This window comes from Stegodyphus dumicola, chromosome 1 (genome assembly GCF_044657685.1).
Source record: "Stegodyphus dumicola isolate Sdum_Otavi_A_Nest chromosome 1, ASM4465768v1".
NCBI lineage: Eukaryota > Metazoa > Arthropoda > Arachnida > Araneae > Eresidae > Stegodyphus > Stegodyphus dumicola.
Window position 1 is genome coordinate 218,052,570 of NC_140768.1, and position 19,306 is coordinate 218,071,875.

Sequence of the window (19,306 nt, forward strand, 5' to 3'; positions counted from 1 at the left end):
GCAATAGAATTTTGGGTAAAGAACAGAATCACTCACTGCTTGACGCGTTTTTAAGAATTGCACATACTCGGTATCCATGTGCACATCGACCTATTTTCACTTTAAAAAAAATCACAGAATTGCACAAAAATGGCACTGCGCACCCTCTTGACTTTATCTATGTACACATCACACATCGACCTATTTTCATTTAAAAAGTAAAATGAAATTGACAAAAATCCAATTGTTTTTACCCTTGTAAAAAGCGGCAAACAAATAAGTGAGGGATTCTGCATTTCTGAATTCCGATTCTGAATATTTTCAAAGAAAAGACATCATTCATTATAGAAAATTATGCTTGAACAACCAACATGATGAAATTATGCTTTAGCGATAAGTCGGTAGCGAAATAGCGATGCAGGCATCCATTCAGTTATGTTTAGCAATTTTTATATAAATTATAATAATGACCTGAAATAGTTATTTACTCTTATGCTTCCATTCAGTCATGTTTAGCCTTTTTCATATAAATTATAATAATAAAAAAGTATTATATGAAATTAACCTTTCATCTAAATTAAAACATCAATCTTGGTTATTTACTATTATACTTCCTTTCTTGCCGCAATTATTAGGGTTGCCGCAATTATTTTTGGCAGCATTGGCATCAACAATAGTTTGGCGATTTTTTACGGCCCTCGAAACCAAATAGTACCGAAAAAAAAAAAAAGGGGGGAGGGAAAAAGTGTAAAATTAATTTTTTATAGAGAAAAATTGATGCATATTCTAAGAATTCTAAATACTACAAGACAATTACACGGGAAAAACTCTTACTATGAAAAATCAAAAAGAAGACATTTTTAATTAATTACATAGCTAATTTTGCTTTTGCTAAGAGCTGTTTCGTAAATTGTGCTTTATAGTACTATACCTTGTTTATTTTTGAGATTCGAAATATTGTATAAGTTGCCAAAATGAAACTTTATAATATGACAGCGGAAAAATAAAAACGTTTTAATGTTATTTTTTAAATATAATTTCAATATATTGCCATTATTTTAACGAAATTTCTAAATATTACGATGTTTTAAAAAAATCGTCGAAAAATTCTCAGATCTCGGAATTAAAAATTTTCTATTGAAGCTGATCTTAAAATCGCCACAATGTTGATAAGTCGCCAAATTTAGAACCGTTTAATAAAAGAATTTACATCCCCTAAAGCGAAAAATTGTTTAAGGCCTTTTTATTAGGGGAAAAAAAAAAAAAAAAAAAAAACGAATTTTGCTATGCTTATGTTTCACTTCTTGCTTAGAACGAGTATCCCATCACTCTTATATTAGAAATAGAAACAAATTATAACCCATGAATCCATTCAAAAGATATGTCAGTGAATCCCCAAAAACATTCCTACAAAATGCTAATTCACACTCAAAATGGCAGTCGTAAAAACAGACAGAAATTGCAGATGATTAAAATTAAGGACTTAATTTGGCCAAAATTAAGGACTTTTAAGGACCAAAAATCGATTCCAAAAGAATCTAAGGACTTTTAAGGACTCTTAAGGACCGTACGAACCCTGTGTATTCCATATTTCAGAAAAATATTGCTACGGTTTCCGTATTTATTTAGCTATTTTTACTAGAATTTGTAATTAAAATTGTTTTCTATTCCCGTACAATGCAGCACGAGACTTATTTGAAGAGAAAGCTACGCCGGAAAAATTAAAATACAGGAGCACCGGCATTTAATATTTTAATAAATAGATATCTCCTAATTGTACTCTTTTCCTATCTAGAAAAATCGAGAAAATACCAGAATATTCTCATGCGTGAGATTATAAAAGCTGGAAGAAAACATTTCGATTCAGTTGTTTTAGCAATGGTTTACTTAGTTCTTGCGGTTTATTGTAGCGAATTCGCGGTGAGATCGGATTAGCTTTCTCTGTTCTTAATTGTGTTCTGTAAAACGTTTTAATAGTTTAAAATATAACTACTGTGAGATATTGCGATATTTTACGAATATTTTCAGCATTTTGTTTTCTTTCTTGGGATAATAATAAATTTTATTAACTTCCCATCGACTTGTGCATTCAGCCCATTACGAACCCGTACGCACGCAACAATATTATTTACTTATATAATATACTTTTTATATGTCCATACATTTTATGCTGTTGCCATAAATTAGAAGTTTTTAAATTATATGTTGAAAAATGTATACAGGAAATTAGGAAATAAAGAGGAGGGAGGATGCGCGAGTAAGATGATATTTAAGGTTTTGTTTACCTAATCTAACAAAGATATTAGATAGATGATTAGATTTCATTCTATTTCATTTATTCTCATTTCCTAAACCCCTTTTAAGCCCCGAAGCACTCAAATTACAAATTTTTACACTTTCAGAGCGTTTTGCCTATTGTTCGATGTTTTAAGTAAAAATCTGTATATCTCAAATCTAAATTAAATCATGATTAAATGCTAAATTTAATCTAAATCATGATTAAATATTCTAGATCAACAATTCTCAACATTTTTCTTACATCGACCGCTTCTTAAAGGAATGGTTTTCTTCATCGAACTCCTTATATTTTTCGCAATAGTACACCTGACACAACATAATCATAATACAAATAACTGACATAACTCAAAGGCAACAATTAGAAGAATATGAACAAGAATTTTTAAAAATGGTTTATTAGATTTATGTTTAATTGTTTTTGTATTATTTCTAATTTTACAAATACAAACAAGTTTTCAGAAACATAAACAACAAAAATAAGAAAAAACAGATTTTTATTGCACTTAAATTCGATTTTAATGAATGCGATCGCGACGCTAGGTATAGTAATGCAATTTTTTAATAGGTTGCGTAAAATTATTTAATTTAATTTTTAAATCAACTTGCTCAAATATATTCAACCAACCTGTTTCTTGTTTTGTATTCTGGTTTTGAGTTTCTTATTTCTTATTTTATTTATTTATTTATTTTTGGAGTATGCGTATTACTGAGTTTTGTTGTTGATGATGCTAATGCTCACTTGTCAGACGCATGGAGGTAAGAAAGGAAGGAGTGGCCAACCGGCACTAAAAGTGAAGCGCTGCTTCGAAGCTTCGGTCACCATATGGGGTGTTCTTCGTTTACATTCAGAAGCTCGCTTGACAGTGTTCTGATAGTATTTCGACACACGACAGTTCCATACAAATCGAAAAAGGGATACTTTCACATGAAAGAAACATTCATAATGTGATAGATAATAGCAATTTGTATAGTTTAGTGACATTTACGCAAAAATCACATATTGGTTATTTTTCGATAACTAACAACAGCGATTTGGATTATGAATTTGTTTTATAAAATTCTAAGCTGTTGAACTACAAAAATATAAATTTTAACAAAAATGTTATGCTTAAAGAATGAAAAATACCATACGGTACCTTTAAAATTGTATACGTCTTTCGATAACCTAAATAGAGTATTCGCTACTTTTATTTTATGTTCCAAACGCCAAAATGTTTTGAATAAAATAAAGTTTTTTCACATCCATATATTATTGTAACATGTACCTTTTAAAATTTTTTTGAGGAGAGGCTTTACTGTTGCTCATTTTAAACTCATCATTTTAATTTTATATATCTGAAAAATAATACCTTTGGGCTTACACGTTTTACTTATTTGGGTTAATTAAAAATAAAATATAGTGAATGCACAGAAGTTAAAGATTTGCACATTCCGGAAATGAAAAATATGAAATATGTGTGGGTATTTATGCATGTGCTTGGAAAAAGTCATGTATCTGCCTTTAACAAAATATATAAATATTCATTAAATTATTTATAAATGTATTTGAAATGAAGAATTTATTCATTTATAAACAACTGTGAAGAAATCTAATTATTAAACGTATCTAATTTATAATGATTATAAATGTTATCTAAATATATAATAACATTAATATTGAATTGTAAACATAAATTGAAATCCTGTTGACAAATACGTTATAAAACTATTTAAGCAAGAATTGTTCGTACTGGAAAGCAATCTGTTAAAAGGCATTGTAAAGCAAATGCTATGAGATGCGCACTTGAGAGAGCAATAAATAGTTTTGGAATATATGTTGTTGAAATTAATGGTAAAAAAAATTAATTAAAAGAATTATTCCCTTTACATTTTATAATAATTCAGTTACAAGTTTTAAATAATATTTTAAAAAAATCCTTATTTTATTCCCTTTCAGAAATGTTCAGAGAAAGTTAAATACTATTTAAAGTATTTCGCTAATTTCTAATAATTCTCTAACTTAAAATGAACCGAATAGAACATTAATTATAAATTGATTTATATTTTTCGATTTAAAAGATGCCTCAGAAGCCAAAAAATCATGTAATATTTAAGAAAGTATTTTAGGAAGAAGCTCTATAAATAGAAAAGAAATAATGCATAATTTTAATATTAATAATACAATAAACTTTGATCTTAATTTTTGTACCTTTACCGAATAAAATCGAATTACCTTAATTTTTTTTCTAATGTAATGAACGAAAACTTGTGAAAATATTTCATTCAAATTAAACCATTCTGAAAAAACTGTCCTGTGAAAAGTATAGCATTTAATTCCGTTCAGAATGAAATGTTGTTTAAAAATATGTTGTTTTCACATACTTAGGACTCTGAAGTGTTGTAGAAAAAGAAAATATATACATTTATATGTATATTTACGATGCCATTACAAAATATTTACATCCGATCGCGTCAAAACCCATTGAACTTAATGGTAAATGACCCAATGTTTTGGTCACCACGTAGGGATCGCCGGTGCTTCAGAGCAGGGTACGGGAGAAACCTGTTTAGGGCTACTCCATCTTACTTCCTACCTCCATGGTCAGACGTATAGTCAGCCCAAGCCCACGAAATTCCAAGGAGTGAAAGTTTACGCCTGTCGTTGGCAACAGCCTTGAGCAACCTACATGTGACAATGCGACTTAGCTTAGTTCCGCCCCCCAGTTTTGATAGAGAACACACCGGGGGGAGGGGTCCAAGGGTCTCCCACCCCTCTTACCCTACCACGGATCTCTCGAGAGGACTTTCGGCTCGTCACATATTTAGAGTGCCCCATACCACAAAGACGCTATACATTTACACACTATCAGGTTTTTTGTTCCTCCTTACCTGCTTTGGGAACATTAAATGTCCTGACTCGGAACAGGAAGCTTACTAAAGCTATGTTGAATAAATTTGGGAAGTAGACAATACACACAGGAAGGGTATACGAAATCCTTTATTTTTCTCTCTTTACAATGATTTCCGGACTTCGGAATACAGAGACCAACCACTTGTGGTCTGAACGTAAGAATATATAAATATTAACTAAACTCTAACTAAACTTAACTTTGGATTAATCAAACAAGTGCCTACTCCAAGATTGGCCGTATATTAGCAAAAAGCCGTATGTAGTACTGAGAACTGCTAACACTACGATACGTTTAAAACTATCAAGAGGATTAAACCTCTGGCCTTGAAGGCCACCAGCAACCGAGTAAAACTACTATGGCAAGCGGCCTGCTTCTAATAGCTCCTTCCTCTCTCTTGCTTGGCAAAAAGCCGCAACTTAAGTACTTGGCGTTCGCAAGACAAATTTGCATAAATAAGTTAAAGCTTTTAATTCTGGCCGGAAGTAGAAAATAAGAAGTGATAGTAAAGATTTAAAATAAAATAAACGTTAGTAAAACTTAGGATCCTTACATACTTCCCGCCAGAGTTAATTAGTTTGAAACTGAGGTCTAAAACGACCTTGTTGAAACCTTTTAGCTCTAGAATCTAACGCGAGGCCAATCTTTTACAAACATTTCTCACTAGAAACTAGAAATTAAAAAAAGTCGTTTATACATTATCAACTCCTTGGACAATTACTTTTCATATGTACTGCATCTAAACAGGAGTTCTTAGTTGAAATCTGGTTCCTTCCAGAGATCTGGAAGGAAAACTAGTTTAATGAAATGTTACACAATTAAATGGCAAGTAACATGAATACTTATATTTCTCTTAACATTCTTATTTCATTCATGACTTTATTTAATTATCTCCCCGTGCTCTCTGACATGTGTTGTAAAGGAAAACACCAAACGCGAACGTGTTTATGTACAAGTGTTCAACACTACCGCCTGCAATCAAAACACTAACGTGTTAAAATTCAACATAACAAGACCTCATAACACACCTTATATTCATTTCTAAACTCTGAGGTACTATTCTGAAAGTGGCTAACTCTGAAGTGTAGCGTCAGAGAGCCTAACTACATTCATTCAACCTTTAACACATATTCACAATAATTTGCTCTTTTTACAGTCACACGAATAAGTTAAAATTTTTGGCATTACTTTCACTTTTAACATATCACAGTATTTCTTAACGTTAAAAATAACAGTTCACATTGTATATAAGGACATATTAACATGCCGTTAATTTTACGCATTTTAAAACATACATTAGTAGTACATTGTTAACTTCTATTCTTTTCCAAGCAAGTGCCAATTCTTCTACATTGAAATACTACGTTTCAAAAGTCTTTCAGACTAAAACTTCTTTCTTGCCAGTATCTTTTAAATGAAATTTTATACAATAACTTTTACAATATTCAAGTATTTACACATTCCTATTATACATTAATTTTAGTTTTACTCGCGAGTAATTGAAAAACATAATACCAAAATAGGTAACAACTCATTTCTCGCCTTTTTGGCGATAAAGGTAGACCTCACATGAGGTAAAAATTCTTGAATTCTGCCACTTGCAGTAAGAATAAAAGATTAACTTAAGGTTTCAAAGTAACATAAAGTTTTACTTATCTTTGTGATATTCAGACATCCTTTTTTCTGCCCTATCCTGGAAGGTAGCGAAGATTACGGTTTGGTTTATCTTCCTTCTTGTGCGGGTTCGCCCTTCAGTTCCTTCCTCCATGAGCTTTCTTTTCCTTCCAGTTTGGTCACCCTTGAAGACCTTCTTTTTATCCTCTGCCTGTGGTCTCGGCCGTTTGATGGCAGCTGGTCTTGGCGGAACCGGGACAACTCTCTCTCGTTCCTGCTTGGATCTCGTTGCTGGCTGTTCAAATTTTCCTTGTTTCTTTGCCTCCGCAGCTGGTGTTCCTTCATCAATTCGTCGACATTTGCTGCGTAGACTCCTGTCCGATGGGTAGATCTTCCGTTTTGGAGCCGGGTTATAGTTGCCGTCATTTCTCCTGGCTCTCTTTGCATTCGTCGTACTTCTCCCTTCTTCATTCTGGGGGTGGCCGTGCTCTCTCTTTTCTGGTCGGTGGAACGGCTTCTTTTTCTTGTTACCTTCAATTTTCCAACGGGGAAACTTTCTCTTCAATTGCTCCTGCCTCCTAATAGCTTGCCCTTGTGATTGTCGTTCTTCCACCTCTGGAGCTTGTGCCTGCAGTGCCTGCCGTGCCGGATCCTGCAAAAGATCTTTAAATATTTGCATTTTAATACGATTATAGAATGGTTTTATCTGGTCAATGTTTGCGGAGCATGTTTCACCATTCCTGGCTTTTAACAGCACTACAGCCTAAGTTATTTTTTCTATGACATATGATCCTTCAAATCGTGGAAAAAATTTGGCAGTTTTATCTTCTGGTGCTGAACAAAGTGAATGCTTAATTTTTAACACTTCATCTCCTACTTTATAAGTTACTCCCCGTCGTTTCATATCATAATAAAGTTTCTGTTTTCTCTGTGCTACTTCAGTGTTCTTTTTTGCTTCTTTAATTAATTTTTCTATATCGCCCATTTTAAATTCTGGGGCTCTTTGTTGAACATAAAATAATTTATCTAACGGCGTTATAATCTTTCTGCCTAAAAATAACTCAGCAGGAGTTTTGCCCGTTGTATCATGTTTTGCGGTCCTAAGGGCGAAAGCTAATTCATTGACATAGTTTACCCAGCTTTTATGAAAATTTTTAACATAACTACGGATAATTTTCACTATATTTCTATTGACCCGTTCCGCTATATTTGATTGCGGCCGATACGGGACCATTTTTAAATGACGTATGCCCAGTTTTTGGCACATGTCTTCAAATATATTACTTAGAAATTGAGGAACATTATCCGATATAACTTTTAGGGGCGCCCCGTATTTTAAAATATATTTATTCAAAATAGAATCAGTAACTAATTTCGCGGAGGCTTGTTTTAAGGGAACAATTTCGGTCCACTTACTAAAATGATCAACCATAACAAGGAGATACCGACTTTTATTTAACTGACTTTTTGGGAAAGGGCCCAATAAATCGATGCCAATTATTTCATTTGGAAATTCGGATTTAATGCTATTTAGAAACCCGGCCGGGCGGAAATTAATATAATTAACTGCTTGACATGTTGGGCAGGACTGGACATACGCCCTTGTTAACTTTTGCAGTTCAGGAAAATAAACTGCTTCGCGTACGCGTTGGATGGTTTTTCGAATACCAGCATGAGAAGCTAAAGGGCAGTCGTGTAACTCCTGCAGTATATTTAATCTAAGATTAGCTGGGATAACAGGTCGAAATTCGTTGTTGGAATTTGTAGTTTTTGTATAAAATAATAGACCATCTATTAGTTCGTAATAGGCCGCACTATTTCTTATCGCCCCAATATCTTGGTGGCTAAAATTTTCATGATCCTTTAAATACTGATAAATGTTTTTAAATTCAGGATCCTTACCCAGTTCGGTTATTACAGTTTCTCGGGAATTTATCTTACATGCTGTGAGCATTGCCACCTTTACAGTATTACCTTCTTCATCTATTTTTATTCTGGATAGGGCATCTGCTACGATATTTTCCTTTCCGGGTGTGTGCTTGATTACCAGATTATACTCTTGTAACTTGAGTGCCCATCTTATTAACCTTGGGGATAAGTTTTTCTCTGAGTACAATCTAGTTACCGCCGCATGATCAGAATACACTGTTACTGGCGCCCTTCCAAAATAGACTCGGAACTTTTGCACTGCTAACAGAACTGCAAGTGCCTCTCTCTCAGTAGCGGGATAATTTCTTTGTGTTTGATTTAAAGTTCGACTAAAAAATGCCACGGGCTGCTGATTTTGCGAAAGTACCGCTCCTACCGCATAATCTGAAGCATCCGCTGAAATTTCTAAATTCTCATCATTTTCAGGAAATTTCAAAACAGGGGCTTACGTTAATGCTTGCTTTAATTTTTCGAAAGCACTATTGGCTTCGGCCGTCCACGAGAATCTTGCCTTTTTCCTTTTTAATTTTAACAATGGTTCAGCAATAGCTGCAAAATCTTTTATAAAGGACCTATAATATGAAAAGTCCTAGAAAAGAATAGAGCTTCTTCGCCGTATTTGGCGGCGGATACTTTTGCACACCGATTATTTTTGATTTGTCTGTCTCGATTCCTTTCTGAGATATTTTGTAACCTAAGTATTTTAATTCAGGGGCTGCAAATTTGCACTTTTCGACATTAACTTTTAGACCGGCCTCATTTAATAATGAAAACACCTGTCTTAAATCCTGTACATGTTGGTCCAGATTATCACTAGTAATAATGATATCGTCTAAATAGATAAATGTGGTCTTTCCTAGAACAGGCCTTAGCACAATGTGCATACATCGCTGAAATACTGCCGGTGCTCCTGAAAGGCCAAACGGCATACGCAGGAATGCATAATTGCCAGACTTGGTTATAAAAGCAGTCTTAGGCACATCTTCCGGTCTAACCCTATTTGAAAATAACCAGTCGTTAAGTCTAAAGTAGTCATGTATTTGGTAGAAGTTATGTTCCTTTTAATTTCTTCGATAATAGGTAACGGATATACCGGATATTTAGTCATGGAGTTTAATTTACGATAGTCAATTGCAAAACGCCACCTTTTTGGATGTGTTACCGGATAGTCATTATTTTTCTTACATAACATAACCGGGCTAGCATAACTACTTGAGATGGGCGTTATGAACTTTTTACTTAACATATCTCTAATGTGCCACTCTATAATTTTTTCTTTATTCTTATCATATCGGTATGGTTTGTGGCAAACTGGCAGTGAATCTCCGGTGTCGATAGTATGGTTAATAACTCGAGTAAATCCTGGAATATCACTAAATAACGAAGCAAATTCACTTACCACTTGTCGAATTGTTTGTTGCTCTTCCTTAGGCAGGTGGTCGAGGTTTAACGTTGGTGGTTCTGTTTTTTCTTCTCGAACTGGTTTCATCGTAAGCTTAAGAGACGCTTCGTTAAAATCCAGCGTTGCTTCTGCCTCTGAAAGTCTATCCCTAAGATGACATGTGCTTGCAAATTCTTTACGATAAAAAACATAATCTTTACTTGCTCGTCCTTGATGCGACGTATAACGGTAATTTACCTATGCACTTGCATCTTTCTCCCTGAGCAGCTAACAGTGTCGTATTATCCGAGTTATATATGCGGTATTTACGGAAATACTTCCTAAAAAAATCTTCTGCCACACAGGAACACTGCGCGCCTGTATCCAGGAGTGCGGTGGCTGGGATGTTATTCACCAACACTTCAATCTTTGGCAGAGTCAAATTTTTTACCATCACTGTATTTAACTTGAAGGAAGATGGGTTTTCTTGGACTTCCGATTTCCGCACCCTACCGTCAGCAGAAATCCGTTTTAGTTTAAATCTTGTTTCTTCCTTTCCATGCCTTCCTTCTTTTTCCACTGGCTTTCAGACTTTTTTTGTGGCTTACTATTGAACTGTCGACGTTCACCGGTTGTTTTTGAATACTCGGGTTTCCTTGCCCACTGATTCGCTTTGCTTCCGTAGCCGTGTTCTTGACTTTGCTGTGGTCTTGGCGCACTAAATTGGCTTCGTTGCTCATACTGGCGTCTTCTTTCAATGCCCGCCGTTCTTCTACTTTCAAACTGGATTGCTAGCTCAAATAACTTTTCCAGTGTAGTCGGATTCCTTAATTCAATAAAGTCTTGTACTTGGGGAAGTAACCTCGGCAAAATCACTTCAATTATCTCAGGATCCGGACGGTTTCCATACAAGAGTTTGAAGACGTGAATTTTTCTTAAAATAAAGCTTGAGAGATTTTCAATTCGTTTCTGGTATATGCTCAAAAGTTCCGCTTCTAATCTTGCACGATCTCTTACGACAGGGAAGGCTTTTACTAAGGCGGTCTTAAAATTTTCGTAAGTATAGGTGGGACTTCCCGCTTCACCCAAGAGGCTTCTGCCTATACATTTGAACCAATTAAGCGCTTGGCCCCTCAAAGCGCTGGTAGCTAAGATGACTTTCTGGAACTCATGCACTGGATACAGCATGAAGTGGTCATCCAATTTTTCCCAAAAACTGGTTACCTGTGAGTTTCCATTAAATGTTGCTTCTGGTTTCATCGATGCGCGCATGGTCTGGACGATGTAACCAAATCCTTCCAGGGCGGCAGCTGGCATTTCTGGATTCTGAGCCGCTTCTGCAGGCAGCACAGTTTCTTCTTGAAACTCGGCCATGGTTTCTCTTCTTCGTCGGGCGCCACTATCAGGTTCTTTTTTCCTCCTTACTTGCTTTGGGAACATAAAATTTCCTGACTCGAAACAGGGAGCTTACTAAAGCTATGTTCAATAAATTTGGGAAGTAGACAATACACACAGGAAGGGTATAAGAAACCCTTTATTTTTCTCTCTTTACAAAGATTTCCGGTGGTGGTGTATTTAATTACGGCAAAGCACATTAGGGCTATCTGCCTAAGGGGAGGGATGCCTTTCGTGGAGGACTTTGTAAGGGAAACTGGCTCGTATACACGTTACACATGGGGAAAACCACGAAAACACCCATGCAGCCAGCCCGTACGCGGGATTCGAACCCCGGACCGAACTACCAGTGTTCAGCGACTTTACCACTCGGCCGCTGGTGGGCCCAATGATTTCCGGACTTCGGAATACAGAGACCAACCACTTGTGTTCTGAACGTAAGAATGTAAAAATATTAACTAAACTCTAACTAAACTTAACTTTGGATTAATCAAACAAGTGCCTACTCCAAGATTGGCCGTATATTAGCAAAAAGCCGTATGTAATACAGAGAACTGCTAACACTACGATACGTTTAAAATTATCAAGAGGATTAAACCTCTGGCCTTGAAGGCATCCAGCAACCGAGTAAAACTACTATGGCAAGCAGCCTGCTTCTAATAGCTCCTTCCTCTCTCTTGCTTGGCAAAAAGCCACAACTTAAGTACTTGGCGTTCGCAAGACAAATTTGCATAAATAAGTTAAAGCTTTTAATTCTGGCCGGAAGTAGAAAATAAGAAGTGATATTAAAGATTTAAAATAAAATAAACGTTAGTAAAACTTAGGATCCTTACAACACATGTCGTCTCCGGGATTCCGGGATTCATGCCGTTTCCGGGATCCGTTCTCCGGGATTCAGCGACACTAACTACTGTACCGGTTGGGCAACTTTACTGAGTTTTACTTTTTTATATTGTATTTATGCATAAAAATTCATATATGGGAAAAAATCATTAATTTTTAAAATATGTTAAATATTTTAGAGTAGCTCCTCCTCTCATTTACTTTATTTCTTTTTTTTCTACATGATACAGCTTTTTATCAATAAAGAAATTAATTATCAGTTTTATTGATAAATGTTTTACAATCAGTGGGTTCTTGAATGCGCCGATCAACTGTCGGTGCATATTCGACTGTTGATCCCTACTCAATTCCTTGATCACCAATTAACCCCCTGTAAAATTTCGTCGAAATTCCAGGAGATCAATACCGATCTCGATGAAAACTCCCATTCTAATTTCAAATGACCCATTTGAGTTTAGAAAATAAAAAGCAAATTATAGAACCTAAATATGAAACGAGCACTTGAAGCATGCACAAAAAAATAAACCGAAAATAAATAATAACAGCAATATTTTCGTTTGATTACAAAATTGCAGTAGCAAACATGCATTTTTATTTTTAAAAATAAAAACCATAATTCATAATCATAATTAAAAAAGTTGGCTTTGCCAATCTGTCCGCATTCTAGTCAACTTAAAAATACGAGAAAATATTTTCACGTAAGAAATTTAAGTAAGAGTAGAAACAGCTTACCTGTTGGAAATTCAGATACTTGTAATACTTAAGACGAATAACTATAGCCCAGACTCGAATAAACTGACGTCACAAATTCAGCATTAGAGGAGCCATTGATGTCGAAGAGAAAATTAAAGTTCATTCAGTTATGTTTTTATAATAATTAAAATTATAGTTTTAATTTTTATGTATAAATTTAATGCGGATTGTAATTATTTTTTTAATAAAATTTATCTTGTTTTTCACCAAAAAAAGAAAACGATTCTAAAATGAAAATAGCATTGACCCGAAATGTCTTCTTAATACACATATTTTTGTTGATTAGGACTCGCAGCCGAAAAAGTTTGCCGATGCTTGAGCTAGAGTTTGATATTTTCATGAAGTTGCATAAGGTTCGGTGGGACTGGATGTTGAATGAAATTGAACCACAGGCGTGTGTTACTCCAAAAGGATCGAGGAGAGGCTAAAATATTTAATCGAAAGACTAGAATTGACTGTATGGGCTTTCTCCTAAGGAACACTGGAACTATTACATTTAATATAAGAAGGTATTAACATAAATAGAACAAACTTAAATTAAACGTTGAATAGTATTTAAAGACTACATAATTAAATATTCAACTAGAAGCTGCTGGTTAAGTAATTGTACCGGAGCGGCATATTTAAAGTTTCGGTAGCGAGAGACCGCACAGCCGAATAATTACAACTATTACAGATGGCAGGAACTAATCACGTACAGCTGACAGAGCGACCGTTTCGGTGGGCAACTAATAACTGACTCAGAACTGTAGCTAGATAACTGTAGACACTATAGATACTCAGAACTGTAGACAGATCTCCATACTCTAGATAACTTAAAGACTTAAAAATTGTCCAAAGATTAAGGAAACTACCGTTTTTTATGTTACATTTGTTTCAAATTTAGAAAAATCTGAAAATTTGATTTAGGTTTTAGAAAGGTCCTCGTACTTGATGATCTGTGAAGCACAGAATTTAACAGCAAAACTGTGTGCAGATATAAGCATCAATGTAAAAACAGATAAATACCTTCACAGCACCATATAAACAGTCAGCAAGGAATACTATCTGCGGTGTAAGTAAGGCCACACAGACATCTTCAAAATTTCCTCCAAGTTCAGACTTGATATCTTCCACAAGATCCTAAATAGTGAAAATTCATTCCAACATCCATAGAAAAGAGATAGAGAAGATACTGTTCATGTATTTTACGTTAATTTTTACTTCGTGCATTTCATACACGAAACGAAATGTCATGTCTCAAAAGTCACTGTAAATGCATAAAAAATTGGACTCACTCTTCCATATAAACTTTTATATTTCCTCTTAATTTCCTGCCTCTGTAAATTAGAATGAGTTACTAACACGTCGATGATAGCTCTTTCATCCGTACCTGTAAAATATAGTTTTTAGTTGTACAGTAAAATTTCGTTTAACAATATACGATATTTCATATTAAAAAAGGACTAAATTTCAGAGAAAAAATTACGGTAAATTACTTTAGTTCTTAAAATTCTTTCAAGACAATTCACAAGTCACAATGCAAGATTCCGTATGCAATGCCACAATAATTGAATGATTTAACATTCAACTCCATAACTGAATTAAAAGAATAATTTTCAGGATTTAAATTTTGTAATATAAAAGCTATAAATACCCGATAGCTAAATTAAGAAATATAAATATCAGATTGAAAAGGCGACAATGATAATTCTCTAGTTTCTGCTAAGATTCTGATTCATTTTGAGAACGCTTTAGAAAAGAGTCAAAATTAGAAACTGGTAGCTCCATTTTTTCATAAGTTGTTAATCACAGTATGGTTAATAAGTAAGATTCAAAAATTAATTTTAAAATAAAACTATTAGAACATGTACTGAGGCCCCTTCTTTAACCAGCTGAGACGACACACAAACTTCGTCAATACAGTATCTCTATCTTCCAACGAATATATCTCGTTTCTCCTCTACAATATCCAAAAATCTCATAGTGGTTATATCTTTTTCTTTGTGCATGCTTCTATGTGAGCATCATCGTATCTGCTTTTTCTGACATCCTACCTCGCATCAAGCTGACAAATTTGTGTGCTGGAAGTGGTTCTGGAACGCAACACCGAGCAAGCATTGCTCGGTGCTCATCTGCATTTTCTGTCCCCTTGCTTCCCAATAGGGAGACAAACTTGTGTTCTGGAAGTGTTTCTGGAAAGCATCACCAAGTAGACATCATCACATCTGCATTTTTTAACGGCTTACTTTCCATCAGGGTGACTATTTTGAGTGCTGGAAGTGTTTCCAGAAGTCTGTGTTTCAAGCTAGAAAACGTGTTATAATGCAACTATACTCTTATTTTGATTATTAAATTACATTAAATGAATATGACTAATAAAAACTAAAAATTGTCACGATGGAAATTTACTGGCATTGCTGCTAGGGGTTATTTCATTTCGTTTGACAATCAGTTCAAGTCCATGAGTTCGTGGACCCTGAGACCTTCTGGAATCAAATTTTGATTAGAATAAATTTGGTCTTTAAAGCAGCTAGTGCACCAGAGGATATGCGAAGTAGTCACCTGTGAATGCAAACAGGATTAACCTTGTGTCCAGAAACATATTTCTCCTGACATGATGAGCTCTGCGGAATCTAGCTAGTACAGCTGGTTTCAGAAAAGTTGGTACTACTCTGTCTGCAACCATACCAGTCATGATTAGGGACAGCTCTCACGAAATGATTTCCACCTTGAGCCTAGAAACAAGATCTAGTGTATCCTTACCCTCGTTAGACAACTACCAACCATTTCATTCCCATGTTGTATCTGTGTCATATTAAAACAAAATATTTATACTATTCTGAATCTCAAGGTACAGTTTTTTATTCTCTTTTTAAACTATCTCTAGGTTTTAAAGTAAATAACCTAGCTTACGTTTCATATATTGCTCTGAATTCTATACATACTCTCAGTTAAAAGACAGAGAAGTTCCAAGTGTCCATACTTGATTTCCTGAGCAAATAATACGGTAGTTAGAAAAACTTGGATCTTTATTGCAGTTTCGCGATGTGAAATTGGTGAAGAAAAGTGAAAGACTAAAAGCTAAAAATATCGCTAAGGCTGCTTCGTCAAAACATGATAAATTTGGTAACATAATAAGCTTAATATTTTTTGCCAGCATAAGCTAAGTCCAAACTTCTAAGAGACTTAGAGCGAATTATCAAACAATCTTATCATAAATATCACTCTTCTTATTCGTTATTCCACCACATCATTTTAACACTATGCAAAAAGAGTAGTGAAGTTATTTTTTAACCTAAGCAGTATAAAACTTAAGTGTATAAAAGCCAGCTGTTGGATGTATATTTAATATTTGCATTCCTTTCCTGTTCTGCATCCAAAGCAATTTGTCACAAGCAGCGTGTCGCTTCCGTTCTTCCTCCACTTACTCGAGAGAATTTGCTTTGCAAACATTCATTACCTCGGACATAAGCTATACTGAGAAGATTGATAAACTCACTGACGAAATTAAAAAGATCGCAACTTCCTTTCGAGGTGGCAAAAATATTCTACCCCTAGGCTTGCGAAAGCAACTGATACACACTGTCGAAGCCTTCCGAATTCTGGCTTTGGGTGTATCTGAGTATATTCCACCTCCGGATACCGTCGATAAAGCAGTCAACACATCCAGTATTTTCGCGTGTGAACTAGCAAATCAACAGCAACACATCACAGTTGCACCTAATCTAGCACAAAAGGCAACAGACAATCGAAAGTCCTACGCAAGTGTAGCGGCGCAAAAGCCTAAACACACCTTGCTGATCTACCCTAAAGACCCGTCCACAACATCCAGGAAAGTGGTAAAAGAAAAATTGACAGCTGAATTCCCGTTACCCACATTGGGAGTTCAAGTAGCAGCATTGATACATCCCGCAGGAAGGACTTGCAGTGGATTGCCATACAAAGGAGGACATTCACGCACTCTCGGAAAAACTGCAGACTGAAAAGGCTAAAGAATTCTTGAAAACCAAGATCCCAAGCACAAGGCTTCCCAGGGTTGCTATACACAATATCCCATTAAGCTTTACACAGGAGAAACTTGGACGAGTCATCAGTTTAGAACTCCATATTAACAAGAATAATGCCAAAATCCTGTACAGGCTCAAAGAAAGGAGTAACACAGTCAAGTGGATTGTCGAATGTAATCCCGATGCCTTCCAACAACTCATGCGCTCCAGAAAACTACTCATCGGCTGGCGGGCCCATCGAATCTCAGAGTACTTCAATACTAAGAGGTGCTACCGCTGTCAAGCATTTGGCCATACCCAGCAGGGATGCCAAAATAAAATCTATTGTGCATACTGCTCGGGGAATCATGCAATCAAAGACTGTCAAGCCAGACGAGCCACATGCATCAACTGTGCAGACAATAACTACCGCAACCGAGACAAAAAAGCTTGCGACCATCCAGCATATGATGTTGCCTGTCCAACATACACGAGATACGTCGAACGGATCAAACGCAGCACTATCTATGAATAGTCCATCAGCTACTAATGCTAACAACAACACGCCTGTAATCCAATCTAATAATAACAATAATCATATGCAGATTCTCTCTCCACATACTATACCTCCATCAAGCAGGAACATAGGTACACTAAGCACAAATATCATCAAATGCCTGCAAATCAATCTTCAAAGGGCTGAGGCAGCAACATCTCATGTCCTCACGCAAGTTATTTCCAACGACATAGGCCTCGTAATCATGCAGGAACCATACTGTAGAGAAGGTCAAGTCGCTAGCTTACCTATTGCATGGAAAATATACCAAAAGGAGTCCCCGACGGCAGATCTTGCTCCTAGAGTAGCAATTGCCTGCTGCAACCCCGCATGGACACCACAAGTCATCAAGCTGCATAGGGATTATGTCGCCATTCTAATCATTTTTGAAAATATGCAATTTATCCTTACTTCGGTGTATTCACCACCAACAGATGCAATTGGCAGCACTGTCGCCCACATAAGCGAAACAAGTAGAAAATTTCCAAACACAGCTCAAGTCATTGGAGGCGACTTTAATGCCCATCATATTATATGGGGGTATAGTACCACAAATCCAAAAGGACAGGAGCTTGAAGATTATATTGCGGCAAACAATTTACAATTGCACAATACAACGAATGCACCACCTACATTCGATAATTCGTACAATCAAGGATGGCCAGACTTAACGATCTCAACTTATGATATTGCTAACAACATACATTCATGGCATGTCTCAGACTCTGAAAGTTGTTCAGATCATAAATACGTAGAATTTACTATACAAACAGATACCACCATTTCTATAATTAAACGCTATAGGCTGCCAGGTAACAAGGTTAGACAATTGACCCAGGCCTTTACTCGTCTCCTGCAAGCAAAAGAATTGCAGCTAGAATCTTGCAACAACTCAGAACACCTTGATTCCCTTGCACAAGGACTTCTAGAGGAGCTTAATGAAATATGTCAACAAATTTTACCCCTCCATACAACCAAGAAATTACAAGGAATCTCTTGGTGGACCAGCAAACTAAGGCAACAAAGACAAAAATGCAGAGCTATGCGCCGCAGACTAAGAGGCAACGTGGACGGAGAGACCAAAGCACAGATTCTGACCACATACCGGCAAGAGCGGGCTAAATATAAGAATATTCTCGCTGCAAAAGTGACAAGCTGGCGTACCTTCTGTAACAACAATACGAATCCCTACGGGATATTACATAAGATTGCAACACAGAAGGTATTCAAACCAGCACAAATTCATGCACAGGTTCCAACAGCTAGTCTTTCAACAAACCCAGCGGGGTTTACAGCTGCCACCCTTCTTGACGAAATTTTTGCAAAGGACGATCCGCATGAAGATACACTGGAACAACGTGTAGGGTGAAACAATACAACTGTCCCAGATACGCCAGATGATTATGCTTACTCAGCAAAAGAAATCGCTCATGTATTTCGCTACCTACCCCTGAAAAAAGCCCCAGGACCGGATGGCCTGGACTATTCAATAATTAAAGTTGCATATAAAGCCAATCCAGATTTCTTCACTAAATTCTTCAATAAATTACTTCAGGCAAAGCTCTTCCCAACCGCATTTAAGAAGGGACAGGTAGTCTTGTTTTTGAAAAAATTAAAAAATCCATCTGAACCGCGGTCTTAAGACCAATCTGCTTGTTGTCTGCACTGGGCAAAGTGTATGAAAAGCTGATTGTCAATCGAC

At 35.8% G+C, this 19,306-nt stretch overlaps 1 protein-coding gene across 4 annotated transcripts in view; it reads right to left on the reverse strand.

Moving 5' to 3' along the window:
- Positions 1 to 19,306, reverse strand: part of LOC118201808 (annexin A7-like) — a 156,402-nt gene that overhangs the window by 52,410 nt on the left and 84,686 nt on the right. For all 4 annotated transcript variants that reach the window (XM_085825620.1, XM_085825612.1, XM_085825628.1 and 1 more), the window contains 2 exons: positions 14,358 to 14,452; positions 14,089 to 14,202 (listed from right to left, as the gene is read on the reverse strand). In XM_085825620.1, the coding sequence (XP_085681746.1) occupies positions 14,089 to 14,202; positions 14,358 to 14,452 (209 nt within the window). The remainder of the gene's footprint in view (positions 1 to 14,088; positions 14,203 to 14,357; positions 14,453 to 19,306) is intronic.